Genomic DNA, 13,845 nt, shown 5'->3' on the forward strand with positions numbered 1-13,845 from the left:
TTTTATTGGAACAAGCTACACTCATTTGTTTGTGAATTGTCTGTGACTTCTTTTGTACTATAGTAGCATGTTAAATAGTTGTGATAGAGACAGTAGCCTGTCAAATCTAAAATTTTTACTACCTAGCTCATTTCAGACAATGTGTGCATATCTCTGCTCTAAATAGTATCCCTAATATATTAAAAATATGATATAATTTACAAAACAAAACACTGACTTTTCCCAATTTTGAAGAATACATCAATTGTTTAAAATGAGCACAACAGATGTGAATCACAATCATTCTTTGTTAACATGTTCATTCAGAAATATTTTATTTCCACTGCCCTGCAGGATGGCACACAGTAACAATTCAATGATGAACACATTGTGTATTTTCTGGGTCATCAGAACCTTTCCACTGGGTTTATTTTTTTGGCTCTTTCATTTCGTAGTCTTTGAAAAGCTGGGTGCAAGGATGGTTCAAATACTGTCTTTTAAAATAGTCTCTTTACAGGATTATGAGAAGCTTTTGCTTTCTATGTTAAATATTTTTGCAATGCTCTATTTACTTTTTAATGTTTATAATGAGAAAAATTTGAAGGGCAAAATAATATTCTTTTATATGATAAAAATCTTAAGCTAATAATTTAAGAAATTTTCTGAATATGTCTTAGAACAAGGTAGGAGATGCATAATTTAAGACAGAACTGATTCCATTGTCATTTGGCCTAGAAATACAATTCCTATATAGTACCACCAAATCATAACATTTTAGACCTGGACAAGTTATTAGAAATCACCGTGCATCTTATCTAGGGCACAGACTGCTTTAAAAACATGGATAAAACCTGGGTATGGTGGCTCACACCTATAATCCCACTACTTTGGGAGGTCAAAGCAGGAGGATAGCTTGAGCCTAGAAGTTCAAGACCAGCCTGGGCAACACAGTGAGACCTCATCTCTACAAAAATTTTTTTAAACAATTAGCTGGGTGTGGTGGTATGCTCCTATAGTCTCAGCTACTCCGAAGGCTCAGGCAGAAGAAGGATCACATGAACCCAGAAGATTGAGGCTGTGGTGAGCTGTGATTGTGTCACTGCACTCCAGCTTGGGCAAAAGAGTGAGACCCCAACTCAAAAAAAAAGAAAAGAAACAAACAAACAAGAAGAAAGCTGTGAACTTTTTTTCCCAGAAAAAGGCACATATGAACATAAATGATTTTCAATAGAATTTCAGGGATTAGTGTCCCCCAGTCAATCCATAACAGGCTAGGAAGCCAGGATCCAGCCCACCTTCCTCATTCACAGCTGAAAAGAAGCTTAGAGACTGGATCACTCCCTGGACAACAGCAGCAGCATAGAGAGAAACCAGAGCAAGTCACTGCTCCTTCCACTGGCCTGACAGCTGATGACACAGTGCTCCGAGTTTACTGCATACAAATTCCATCCGTATTTCCACATTTTAGAAGGCAATTTGGAATTCTGTCTGCCCTGTCTCCCTCTTTCTCTCCCCATCCCCGCAACATACACGAAATTCTAACCAAGATGATCTGGGGAGGCTGACGGAAAAGCCTGGGGTTGAGCAAGACCCAAGACACATCTGGAAGACTGTAAGTGGGAACAGAGAGAATGGAGGAGGGTCATAAATGTGAACACAAAGGGGCAAAAAACAGGATGCGAGACAGAGTCTAAAGTAAAGAGGGATCAGGATAAAGAGGGCCCTGACCAGCTTCACAAGGGATGTGTATTTAATTCTGTCTGAAATGGCAGAATCATTGGTAAGTTTCATAAATGGGAGAGATAATTCATTTGTTGCCATGCTGCCTTTGGGCAAGATCACAACCAAGACCTTTAAACATGAACCCTCTACCTAGAATGTTTTTAATTTTCCTTCTTTCCTTAGGAAACACCCACTGCTAAGACTTAAAAATCTGGCTCAAGTGTCACTTTCTGTGAAGATTTCCCCCCTGCCCCTCACCCCCTCAAGACTGTCACACACATCCAGGCCCATAGGTCCACTCATATTTCTGCTTATGTACCTCCATGGCAGGATTCATCACTTGGCAAATGTATTGCAATTTGTCTGTCATCATATTTGTCTCCTCCAAAAGTCTAATGGCCTTTCATAAGAAGATACACATACACACACACACACACACACACACACACATACACACACATATTTAAGTTGGAGTTTCACTCTGTCACCCAGGATGGAGTGCAGTGGCACACTCATGACCATGGCAGCCTTGACCTGCTGGGCTCAGGTGATCCTTCTGCCTCAGCCTTCCAAGTAGCTGGAACTACAAGTGCATACTACAATGCCTAGCTAATTTCTTGGCTTATTGTAGAGATAAGGTCTTGCCTGGTTGCCCAGGTTGGCCTCAAACCCATGGGCTCAGGCAATCCTCTTGCCTCGGCCTTCCAAAGTGCTGAGATTACAGGTGTGAACCACCATGCCCAGCCGGAAGCTGTATCTTATCCCCAATCCTACTTGCATTGTTGGCATAAGGAAGGCGCCTGAGTGTATGAGAGCTGGTAGCCAGCTTTGTGCAAAGGGGAACAGAAGAGAAGTGTTGGCAGGGAGGTCAGTCTTATTGCAATAGCTTATAAGATAGTTGACCAGTGTAAGTTGGAAGGGAGGAAACAGGGAGAACAGACAAGTCAGCACTTGATGAGTGCTGGGAACATACAACAGGAAGGAAGGCAGACCCTGACACCTCTAGCTGGGATGGCTCAGAGATAGGGTACATCATCAGCCACAATAGGAAATAAAAGCAGAAGACCAGATGCAAAACAGTGGAGGAGAAGAGAAAGAAGAGGAAAAGAAAGATAAAGAGTTCTTGTTGCAGCTGCCAGTTGGAGGCATATAAATATGGAGTTCAGGGAAACACCTAAGAAGGAATATCTAGTCTCCAGAAGGAAGAAAAAGGGTAGAGGCCCCCCAAAATTGATCAAGAATGGAAACAATGATGTAAAAGTCATCTGTATGGAGAAAATAATTGAAGGCAAATAAATTAAATTGATCCATAAAAATGTATAAAAAAGACTGGATGCAGTAGCTCATGCTTGTAACCCCAGCACTTTGGGAGACCGAGATGGGGAGATTGCTTGAGCCCAAGAGTTTGAGACCAGCCTGGGTAACATAGTGAGACCCTGCATCTAAAAAGATCATACAGGCAAGGTGGCATGTACCTGTAGTCCTCGGAGGCTGAGGCAGAAGAATAGCCAGAGCCCAGGAGATTGAGGCTGCAGTGGGCCATGATCGTGCCACTGTACTACAGCCTGGCAACAGAGTAAGATCTTAACTTAAAAAAAAACCCTATAGTTTAAAAGTATAACTTGACAGTACATTTATTCAAAATGTTATCAGTTAATCAGTTTCTAGGGATGCATCTCCTGGTAACCTACCTTGATGTCTGGTCATACATATACTCCTCAGCCCCAACTGAAGCACTGCGGAATTTCTGCAAAATATAAGTCACCAAAATTAAAACAAGTGGGCCATAATAATAGTATATGCAATAATAATAATAATAAATTGTGCATTCTAACTATTTTATCCTCTCATCAGAAAGAAAATTTTATATTTTGGTAATACATGTTCAATTACAGTGAAAATAGTTACCATTTCTTTACAGAACTCACATGTCACCTGCTTCCTGAGAGCCACATGCAACAGAAAAGACATGTGTGTGTTGTATACTATTCATAGGTCCACAGGTATTCCTAAAGGGTCTGAGGTACTAGAAACCATTTCCTCAGACACATAAAACATCACTTCTGTTTTCTATGTTCTCCAACACTTCTTGCAAATGTCATAAATTCTGAATTGACAAAACACAAATTCAAAGAGGCCTCATAGCACAGCATAAAGCAATGTATAGCATGGTTGGGAGCGTGGTTTCGAAAACAAGACTGTCTGGGGTCATGTTTCAGCTCTTTTGCCTGCTACCTGTGTAAAAGGAGGAAAATGCTATACTTCCTTCAGCTGTAAAATGTCTACTTAGAGTAACTAGAAGAATTGAATGGGTTAATAAAGTACTAAGAGTAGTGCCTTCATAGTGAGTACTATAGATGTGTATAAATACTATTATATAGTAATAGTTTGACCAGATCAGTGCCCTTCTCTAAATATTTTAATCGTCACAATAGTGTAAAAGCAGGTTTTGGGGGAAACTCTAAGTTTAGTATTATACCTGAAGAAGCTGGGTCAAGAGTTAGTTAATAGCATGTATAGTGCAAATAGAACACACTTTGCTACTTTATTTACACTTTTTATCTATCTATTATTTATTTATTTATTGAGTCAGGGTTTCACTCTGTTACTCAAGGCTGGAGTGCATTGGCGTGATCACGGTTCACCATAGACTTGACCTCCTGGTCTCAGATGATCCTCCTTCTGGGACTACAGGTGTGCACCACCATGCTTTGCTGATTTTTGTATTTTTTTTTTTTTGGTAGAGACTAGGGTTCACTATATTGGTCAGGCTGGTCTCGAACTCCTGGGCTTAAGCTATTCTCTTGCCTTGGCCTCCCAAAGTGCTGGCATTACAGGCATGAACCCCCGTGCACTGCCCTTTGCTACGTTTTAGAATCCTTTCAAAAACAGATGACCAAAATTCTTAACTCATGACCCTAAAGTGAACATTGTAGAATACTGATGAAAAATCACCTGGTTGACCACACTCACCTGATCCTTCCTCTGCGACCTTTGTTCAAGTTTCTCTTTCTAAGAAACCACTTTCCTGCCTCTCAATTCTGTGCAAAATCCAGCATTTCAGAGGTTTCCTTCCATAAGAAGGAAATAGGAAAGGGATTCTCTCAGCTATTTTCAAAACTTCCTCACAAACCCTCACCACTATCTCTAGAATTCAGCATACCTTTATAAGATTACAGTTTATAAGATATTCATGATCCTTCTTTTTATCCAGTCTTATTCCTTGCATCCATGATGATAGTCTACCCTTCACAGTTTACCCAAATGAATCTCATAAACATTGCACAAATACTTGTAAGAGTGATTGAATAATCATGACAGAGAATCAAAGGAACAGATCTGTGTTTCTTTTGCAATCAATCAGTCCATCAGCAGAGCATTCAATGGGAATTCTCTGGGGCTACACCATCTGCTTGGTGTCAGGAGAAATACAAAATTATATAAGATACTTTCCTGGTCACAGATAGATAAAATTGGTTGAGGGGATGGGAGTAAATTCATATGAAAAACACAACAAAGCCAGGCGCGGTGGCTCATGCCTATAATCCCAGCACTTTGGGAGGCTGAGGTGAGAGGACTGCCGGAGCCCAGAGGTTCGAGACCAGCCTGGGCAACTTGGTGAGACCTCGTCTCTACAATCAATCAGTCAATCAATCAATCAATCAATAAAGTAGCCGTGGTGGTGTGCCTGTAGCTCCAGCTACTTAGAAGGCTGAGGCAGATGGATCCCCTGAGCCCAGCAGGTCGAGGGTGCAGTGGCCATAAGCATGCCACTGCACTCCAACCTGAGTAACAGAGAGGACTCCAGCTCAAAAAATAAAAATAAAAAAGAAAAGAAAAATACAACAAGATAAACTAAAATACAGCAAATGACTATGTGTGAAAGTTTTTGCCAAATCATTCATTCATTCATGTGTCTTAACTGAAAATTCATACAGTGGGCAAAGCCAGAAAAGGAAGATCAATAAAACTATAGGGAGATTTTATAAAGATTGTAAGCTTTGCTCTAACCCTTGGGAGTTAAAGAGAATCTGGATTAGTTGAAGGAACTGAGATAAAGTAATCCATGTGAGAGAGGACCGCCATGAATCAAAACAAAATGATGGGTACAAATGTGGTGCAGGGCCAAGGACACAGATCTGGACTGATGGTGAAGGAGGGACAGAATATCTAGGTCCTGCCACTCAATATAGTAGTCACTAGCCTTTAACATAAGTTAATTAGATTTAAATAAAATTAAACATTCAGCTCCTCAGTCAATTAGCAGCATTCTAAGTACGAATTTGCCACATATGACTACTGACTAACATCCTGGATTACATAAAAGAAAATGTCCATCGTTGCAGAAAGTTCTACTGGACAAGGTTTATTTAAGAAAATATATTTACATTTAGTACAGTTAAGAATTAGGAGATTTGGGGGTAGAAGGATATCATGATGAAAAAAGCATTTAAGGAAGTGACCTTGAGACAAAGAGGTGCATTTCCAAGGTCTTAGCTTGTAGGACTATGCAGTAAGGCAACAACCATGGTGAATTGGAAGATTCTGCAGTACCTGGTAAACCTGTTAAAGATTTAGACCTTAATCTCAAGAATACTGGAATCTAAGTGAGAGGGTGACATGGCCAGATTTGTATGTTGAAAATATCATTATAAGCATAGTCTATAAAAGCAGATATCACAGTCTTATAGGTCAGAGATGACGATAGCTTGGGCCAGTATGGTAGAAAAACAGTGGAGGCAAACGGATGGATTTCAGAAATCTCAAAGAATATAAACTGATAGAATTGATAATGAATTAGATGGAATTAGGGGAGAAAAGAATGTCAAGAAAAAAATAGGTTTGCCTGAGCAACCAGGAAGATAAAAGCACTGCTTATAAAGAGGGAAAACAAGGAAGAATGTTCGTTAGATTTTAGGTAAATGAAATGTCAAATAGGCAATGGGATATAAAGGTTAGGAACTCAGAAGAGAGGATGGGGCTGGAGGAAGAAATCAGAAAGACTTTAGGACACAGATGATGACTAAAGTTGTGGACACAAGGTCAAGAACATTTGCAAGAGGGAAAACTGACCAACAGTATCTGGTGCTGCAGTTAAGTAACAGCTTTAATGCCACTAGGATTTGCAAGCCAGTCGATGCATGAGTTGGGCAAATGACCACTGTGAATCTGAACAATGGGTCATATCAAATCTGACTGTATATAGAGAAGACTAAATCCTCCCAAAGTATAAAATGTATATGCCAAGGATTTTCCAAATTTTACCTAAAGCTAAAACACATTAATCAACTGATAGAAATGTGGTAGTACCATATGCACTACAGCACATGATTAAGATAAACCTAATAAAGTTGGTTGCATTGATCAAAAGTGGGGTCATGTTCCATTATAGACAAATCAATATTTTATTCTTTAAATGTGTGTGTGTGGGGGGGGGGGGAATTAGACTGCCCTCTTATAATTAGGTTGATCACGTGAGTAGCTCTAGCCAGTGAAATGTGAGCAGAGATGAACTGTGCCACTTCTAGATCAAAGTATTTACAAGTCAGTATGCTGTCAATCAATCGTGTTGTAGAGGTTTTAGTTCAAGTATTACTTCCAGTTTTAGACTACACATGAATATGAAATCAACAAGCTCACGATCATACGTCTGTCACATCATGGCGAATAACCATTCTTTGCTTTCATTTCAAGATTCTCTGTAAACTATGTTAATTCTCTAAGTAACATGCCCAGGATTGAATTATGAAATACACAATAGAGCTATCTGATGCTTATTCATAAATAGTTCTCAGTTCCTGGGCACATGGGAGGACTGATGAGAGAAAAAAACTTTCCAGCCATCTTGCAGTTAGGTTAGTCATGTGACTAGTTCTAGCCACTGAAAAGTGAACAGAAGTGATGTGTGTCACTTCCAGACCAAAGTCAGTATGCCATCTCCATGGTCTTCCTTCCCTTGCTGGGATGACACTGGAAGTCATACATAGAGATGATAATGCCACAAAGGAGAGGGACCCTGGATTCCTAAGTCACTGATTGAATGAAAACTCTGTAGATATACATCAGGACTTTTATTAGCAAGAAATAAATGTTTGTTGTATTAAATCATTGAGACTTTGATGTTCCTTTTTTCTTAGCTCAGAAACAAATGTTAACTGACTTACACAAGATCATAGTACAGAGTAAGCAAATTCTTCCTTCACTTTTTTTTTGAGTAATTAAATCTTACATTTTAAATTTTTATTTACTTATTTCCACTTTATTTTAATTTGGGGGTACACTTGTATGTTCATTACATGGACATATTGTGTAATAGTGGGGATTGGGTCTCAGGGGGCCCATTCCCCAGATAGTAAATATTGCATTCCATAGGTAATTCCTTCTTATTACTACATACCTATATCTACATGATTTTTAATAAAAACTCTTCCATCTCTTAATTTTTAAATATTTCCTAAAAACATTTCTGGACTTAATAACTACTCTGATTTACATCTATTAACTACCACTTTGCTTATTCGCTGTGTACAATTTGGCACTCTGGGCAAAATACAGCCTCTCTGAACCTCTGTATTTTCAACAGTAAGGTGGGAAAAATAGGACCCTCCTTGCAGCATTGTTGCAAGGATTAGAAATAAAATGCCTGACACAGAGCCTGACACAGAGAAGAACTCAATAAATGGCAGCCATTATTAAAAGCAGAAATAAAATGCCTGACACAGTGCCTGACACAGAGCAGAACTCAATAAATGGCAGCCATTATTATTTCTTTTCCTAGATATAGACAGATTGTAAGCTTCTAAAAGGAAGAAACCAGGGCAAAAATGTCATATAAACACTAACTTTTCAGAGTAAGAAAGCAGTTCACCTAAAATCAGTGAGAATGCTCTTCACATTTAGTTTCTGGTAAGTTTCTTTACTTTCTCATCTACTTCAAAATAAAGCCCAAAATACAATAGCTTCCTTTCACAAGCCTCTTTATCTACAACACAAACACAACTGATAACACAACCCCCAAATAGCATGATGGTTCCGTTGACATTGGACCACGTCCACACAGCCTTCTGGGACCAATGGATTATTTGTACACTGTGTGAGAAAATACATCAGCGGCAATCTTTTGGTGAAAAAAGCCTCACATGGGATTGCAGAGTGATGATGTCAGTGATTTGTTTTGCCTACAGAAGCACCCCTGACTACTTGAGGGCAAATCAAATATTCAATGATATCAAGACTCGACAAGACCCTTCACTCAGTTAAAAAAAATTGCTATTTTAAGCACTATGACACAGGAAGTTAAGAAAGCTAATTTTAAGACAAATTTTTTTAATTACAAGGACATTGAAAGTTTGATTGTAAAGCTACCAGGACTCAAGAAATATAACAGCATCTTAAAGGGCAGGGAATTTATAGTGTCTTGCTCTGGTCACTTCCTGATTTCACAGAATACAGAAAGGACTAGAGCCAGAAGTGAGAGGACTGTTATTGCAACACAAATGCCCTAGTATGAAAGAGTTGTTCTCTGCAACTTTGCAGAGACCTAGTTCCTGCTTGCTAATGTTTTGTGCCTCTTCTCCCACCAGAAAGACAAAAAAAAAAAAAAAAAAAAAAAAATCTAATGAGATGGACAAAAAACATTCACTTTCTTTTTTTAAAGGTTTGGATGATTCACTGTCATGAGCAATGGAATTACTGAGAATCAGAAGGCTCTACACAGTCTTCTTTGGGAGTGGAGGTATCACAGTTAAGGCAGCCAGACTGCTTGGATTAAGTCCCATCTCTCCCACTGACTACTTACTAAATGACCACGAGCATGCTTATCCTCTCTTTGTTCCTCAGTGTCTTCATTTAGAAAATAGGGATGACAATAATAGTACCTACCTCCTAGGTCTTTTGTGAAGATTAAATGACTATATATATCATTTAAAATGATGGCCAGTTCATAGCAAGTGCTAACCAAATGTTTAGTTAATATATATATATATTTAGAGATAAAGTCTCACTTTGTCACTCAGGCTAAAGTACAATGATGCCATCAGAGCTCACTGCAGCCTCAAACTTCTGAGCTCAATCAATCCTCATGCCTCAGTCTCCTGAATAACTGAGACTGCAGGCACATGCCACCACACCTGATTAATTAAAAAAAAAAAAATTTTAGAGACAGGGTCTCTCTGTGTTACCCAGGCTGGTCTTGAACTCCTAACCTCAAGTGGTCCTCCCTCCTCAGCCTCCAAAAGTGCCGGAATTACAGGCATAAGCCACCACACCTGAGCTTTTAAAAAATATTATTATTTAGAGATGAAATCTCAACCCCAATGGCAGGGAAATAGACACAACAAGGCCGACGGTATCATCATGCTGCCACCACACTCACTCCTCTTTAGGAAATCAGCGACCTCATGTTCTCCCCTTCTGTCATTGTTGATACAGGGAATTTGGTGGACTGAAAAGTGGGGAGCCAATGACCATCATCTCAAATGCAGAGGCCTGTTTCTAAATGGCAAAGAAGCTGACCTGATCTAATATAATAAAAGTATACAGTTCATATTCTGGGCCAAAATTTGGAGAGGGGACCCACCATCACATCATCAATTGCTGTTCTACAAATATCCACAACCACATCATCAATTGCTCTTCTACAAAGATCTCAATTAAATAGAAACAAAGTTATCTTTTCCACACATGGTGCTGGAACAACTGATTTCCATACTGGTTATCCATATTTTAAAATCCTCAAACTTTACCTCACACCATATAAAAAGTTACTTCAAAATGGATCAGAAACCTACATGAAAGAGGTAAAACTATTAAATGTCTAAAGAGAGAGAGAGAGAGAAAATGACCAACCCATGTGACATTGAGTTAAGGAAAGACTTCTTAAATGGTTCAACAAAAATATAAACCGTAAAAGACAAAATTTTTAAGGTAGACTTCATCAGATTAAAGAGTGTGGCTCTTGAAAAGATACAGCTAAAAAAATAAAAAGGCTAATGAACTACAAAATACGCAACTGATGAAGCGTTTACATTCACATTATACAAGGAACTCTCATAACTTAATAAAAGAAAAACAAATAATCCAACTTAAAAATGGGCAAATGGCTTGAACAGACACTTAACATAAGAAGTTATAGGAAAGGCCAGGCTCGGTGGCTCAGACTGTAATCCCACACTTTCGGAGGCCAAGGTGAGTGAATTGCCTGAGCCCGAGGGTTCAAGACCCACCTGAGCAACTTGGCGAGACCTCATCTCTACAATAAATCAAAAAACTTAGTCAGACGTGGTAGCACGTGCCTGTAGTTGCAGCTACTTGGAAGGCTGAGGTGGAAGGATCGCTGGAGCCCAGCAGGTCGAGGCTGCGGTGGCCGGGAGCATGCCACTGCACTCCAGTCTGGGTGACGGAGTGAGACTCCAACTCAAAAAAAACCAAAAAAGTTATAGGAAGGGTCAAATAAGTCCATGAAATGATGCTCCACATCACTAAACACAGAGAAATGCAAACTCAAACCACCATGAGACACCACCACATAGCCACTCAGAGAGGTAAACTTTTTTTTTTTTTAATGAGGCAGGGTCTCACTCTGTTGCCCAAGCTGGAGTGCAGTGGCACGATCATGGCTCACCACAGCCGCAAATTCCTGGGCCCAGGCGATCCTCCCGCCTCAGCCTCCTGAGTAGCTGGGACTATAGTTGTGTACCACCGTACCCAGCTTATTTATATATTATAGAGATGGATCTTGCTATGTCACCTAGGCTGGTCTCAAATGCCTGAGCTCAAGCAATCTTCCTGCCTTGGCTTCCCAGAGTGCTGGGGTTACGGGGGTGTGAGCCACTGTACCTGGCTAAGAACTAAAGTTAAAAAGACTGACAACAGAAAGTTTTGGCTAGAGTGTGGAAAACAGGAATCCTCACACATTGCTGGTGGGAATGAAAATGGTACAGCCACTTTGAAGCACTGGCTGGTGAAGCTTAGAAAGTTAAACACACACTGACTGCATGGTCCAGCAATGTCAGGCCTGGGTATTTACCAAAGAGAAATGAAAGCATATGCCCAAATTAAAATGTATACATGAATGTTCATGCAGCATTATTTATAATGGACCAAAATTGGAAGCAATCAAATGTCCACCAATGGGTGAATATATAAATCAGGATTCATACTTACCATGGAATACTACTCAGCAATTAAAAAAAAAAAAGCTGTTAATACAAGCGATACCATAAATGAAATCTCAAAAACATGCCACTCAAAAAAAGACAACATAGGAGATTATAGACCCTATCACTCCATTTATATGAAATTTTAGAAAAGGCAAAACTATGGCCGAATGTGATAGCTCACGTCTGTAATTCTTGCACTTTGGGAGGTTGGGCAGGAGGATCGCTTGAGCCTAGGAGTTCGAGACCATCCTGGGCAACATAGCAAGACCTTCATCCCTACAAAAAAATAAATAAGCTGGCATAGGGGTGTGAACCCATAGTCCCAGCTACTTGGGAGGCTGAGGGGGGAAGACTGCTTAGCCCAGGAGATTGAGGCTGCAGTGAAGACTCCAGCCTGGGCAGAGCAAGACCCTGGCTCAAAAACAAAAACAAAAACAAAAACAAAACAACAACAACAACAACAACAACAAAAAAGCTTAATTGTCTATCCATTTAAAAAGAAAATAGGAAAAAAAATTAGGAGGGTTGCTGGATTTGGGTCCGGCTGCCGACTCACCTCTGTGGCTGCTTCCTTGAAGCTCTCGCTGTAGGTGCTGTCCGGGGTGCTGCGTTGGTCGTCCTTGAGATAGGCGCTGTGGGTGGCTATGGAGGACACGTCATACTGAGACTGCTCAAAGATCACCACTCGTTGCTCCTCTCCATCGCCCCGGGGATAGTGCCCAGGTGGGGCCATGAAAACTGGCGTGAAGTCTTCAGACTTCACCACGGTGATTCCTGACACTGGGATGATGGCGGGGCTCTCAGGGATGCTGGCGCTGTACTGTTCCCGCTTGGAGTTCTCCAGGTGGTCTTGATTGAGGGAGAGGTTCACTGGGACTGTCTTTAGGACTTGCACTCGGTTTTCTCCTCCACTCAAATTGCTCTGGGCTTCAGTGGTGCCAAGACAATTTCTGTGTGTTCAAACCCAACCCCCCAACAGGATAGAATTAGAAAAAAGCACCACTTGGCAATGCCTAATAAAATAACCAGTGCAGCCGGGCTCGGTGGCTCAGCCTGTAATCCCGCGCCTTTGGGAGGCTGAGGTGAGTGGATTGCCTGAGCCCGCGGGTTCGAGACCCGCCTGGGCAGGCGAGACCTCATCTCTACAATAAAATCAGAAAATTAGCCGGGCGTGGTAGCGCGCGCCTGTAATTCCGGCTACTCGGAAGGCTGAGGCAGAAGGATGGCCGGAGCCCAGCAGGTTGAGGCTGCGGTGGCCGGGAGTGGCCACTGCACTCCAGTCTGGGCAACAGAGTGAAACTCCAACTCAAAAAAATAAAAAATAAATAAATAATAACCAGTGCAGGCATTAATCAGTGGATGCTGATGCTATTGGGGGAAGGAGGACAGTGAACTTCACAGTGGAATACAATGGATTTTTGCATCACTACAAGTAGGACAGCAGTCATGTGTGCACCTTGGTACTATGCAATGTCATGTCCTCAGCCTACTGCAAAGATCATTTAAACAAAAATTTGATGCTAAATCCAATGAAATTTTTACACCTGACTTTCATCTCTCAGGAAATACAAGAGCTGAAAGAATGACAGACTGGACACCAGTGGTTCACGCTTGTAATCCCAGCACTTTGGGATGCCAAGGCGAGAGGACTGCTTGAATCTAGGAGTTCAAGACCAGCTTAGACAACATAGCGAGACCTTATCTCCACCAAAAAAAAAAAAAAATCAAAACATTAGCCAGATGTAGTGGCATGTGCCTGTAATTCCAGCTACTCAGAAGGCTAAGGAGGAAGGATCCCCGAGCCCAGGAGGCCAGGGCTGTGGTGAGCTGGGATCCTGCCACTGCACTCCAGCCCGGGCAACAGAGTGAAACCCTGAGTCAAAAAAAAAAAAAAAGGAATGACTTAAACAACATCAAAAAGAAGCAGTCAGATAAACTAGAATGCACACCATGAAAAAAAGGAGAAAGGGTAGGAGGAAGGTTC

At 40.8% G+C, this 13,845-nt stretch overlaps 1 protein-coding gene across 1 annotated transcript in view; it reads right to left on the bottom strand.

Moving 5' to 3' along the window:
• The window catches only part of GRHL2 (grainyhead like transcription factor 2), a 182,886-nt gene that overhangs the window by 96,572 nt on the left and 72,469 nt on the right, over nt 1-13,845 (bottom strand). Inside the window, exons 5-6 of the mRNA XM_008066408.1 lie at nt 12,418-12,811; nt 3,393-3,448 (exon numbers count right to left, since the gene is read on the bottom strand). Of these exons, the coding sequence (XP_008064599.1) occupies nt 3,393-3,448; nt 12,418-12,811 (450 nt within the window). The remainder of the gene's footprint in view (nt 1-3,392; nt 3,449-12,417; nt 12,812-13,845) is intronic.

The sequence above is a fragment of the Carlito syrichta genome, unplaced genomic scaffold, assembly GCF_000164805.1.
Source record: "Carlito syrichta isolate Samal-C Ts95f unplaced genomic scaffold, Tarsius_syrichta-2.0.1 Scaffold308917, whole genome shotgun sequence".
Taxonomy (NCBI): Eukaryota; Metazoa; Chordata; class Mammalia; order Primates; family Tarsiidae; genus Carlito; species Carlito syrichta.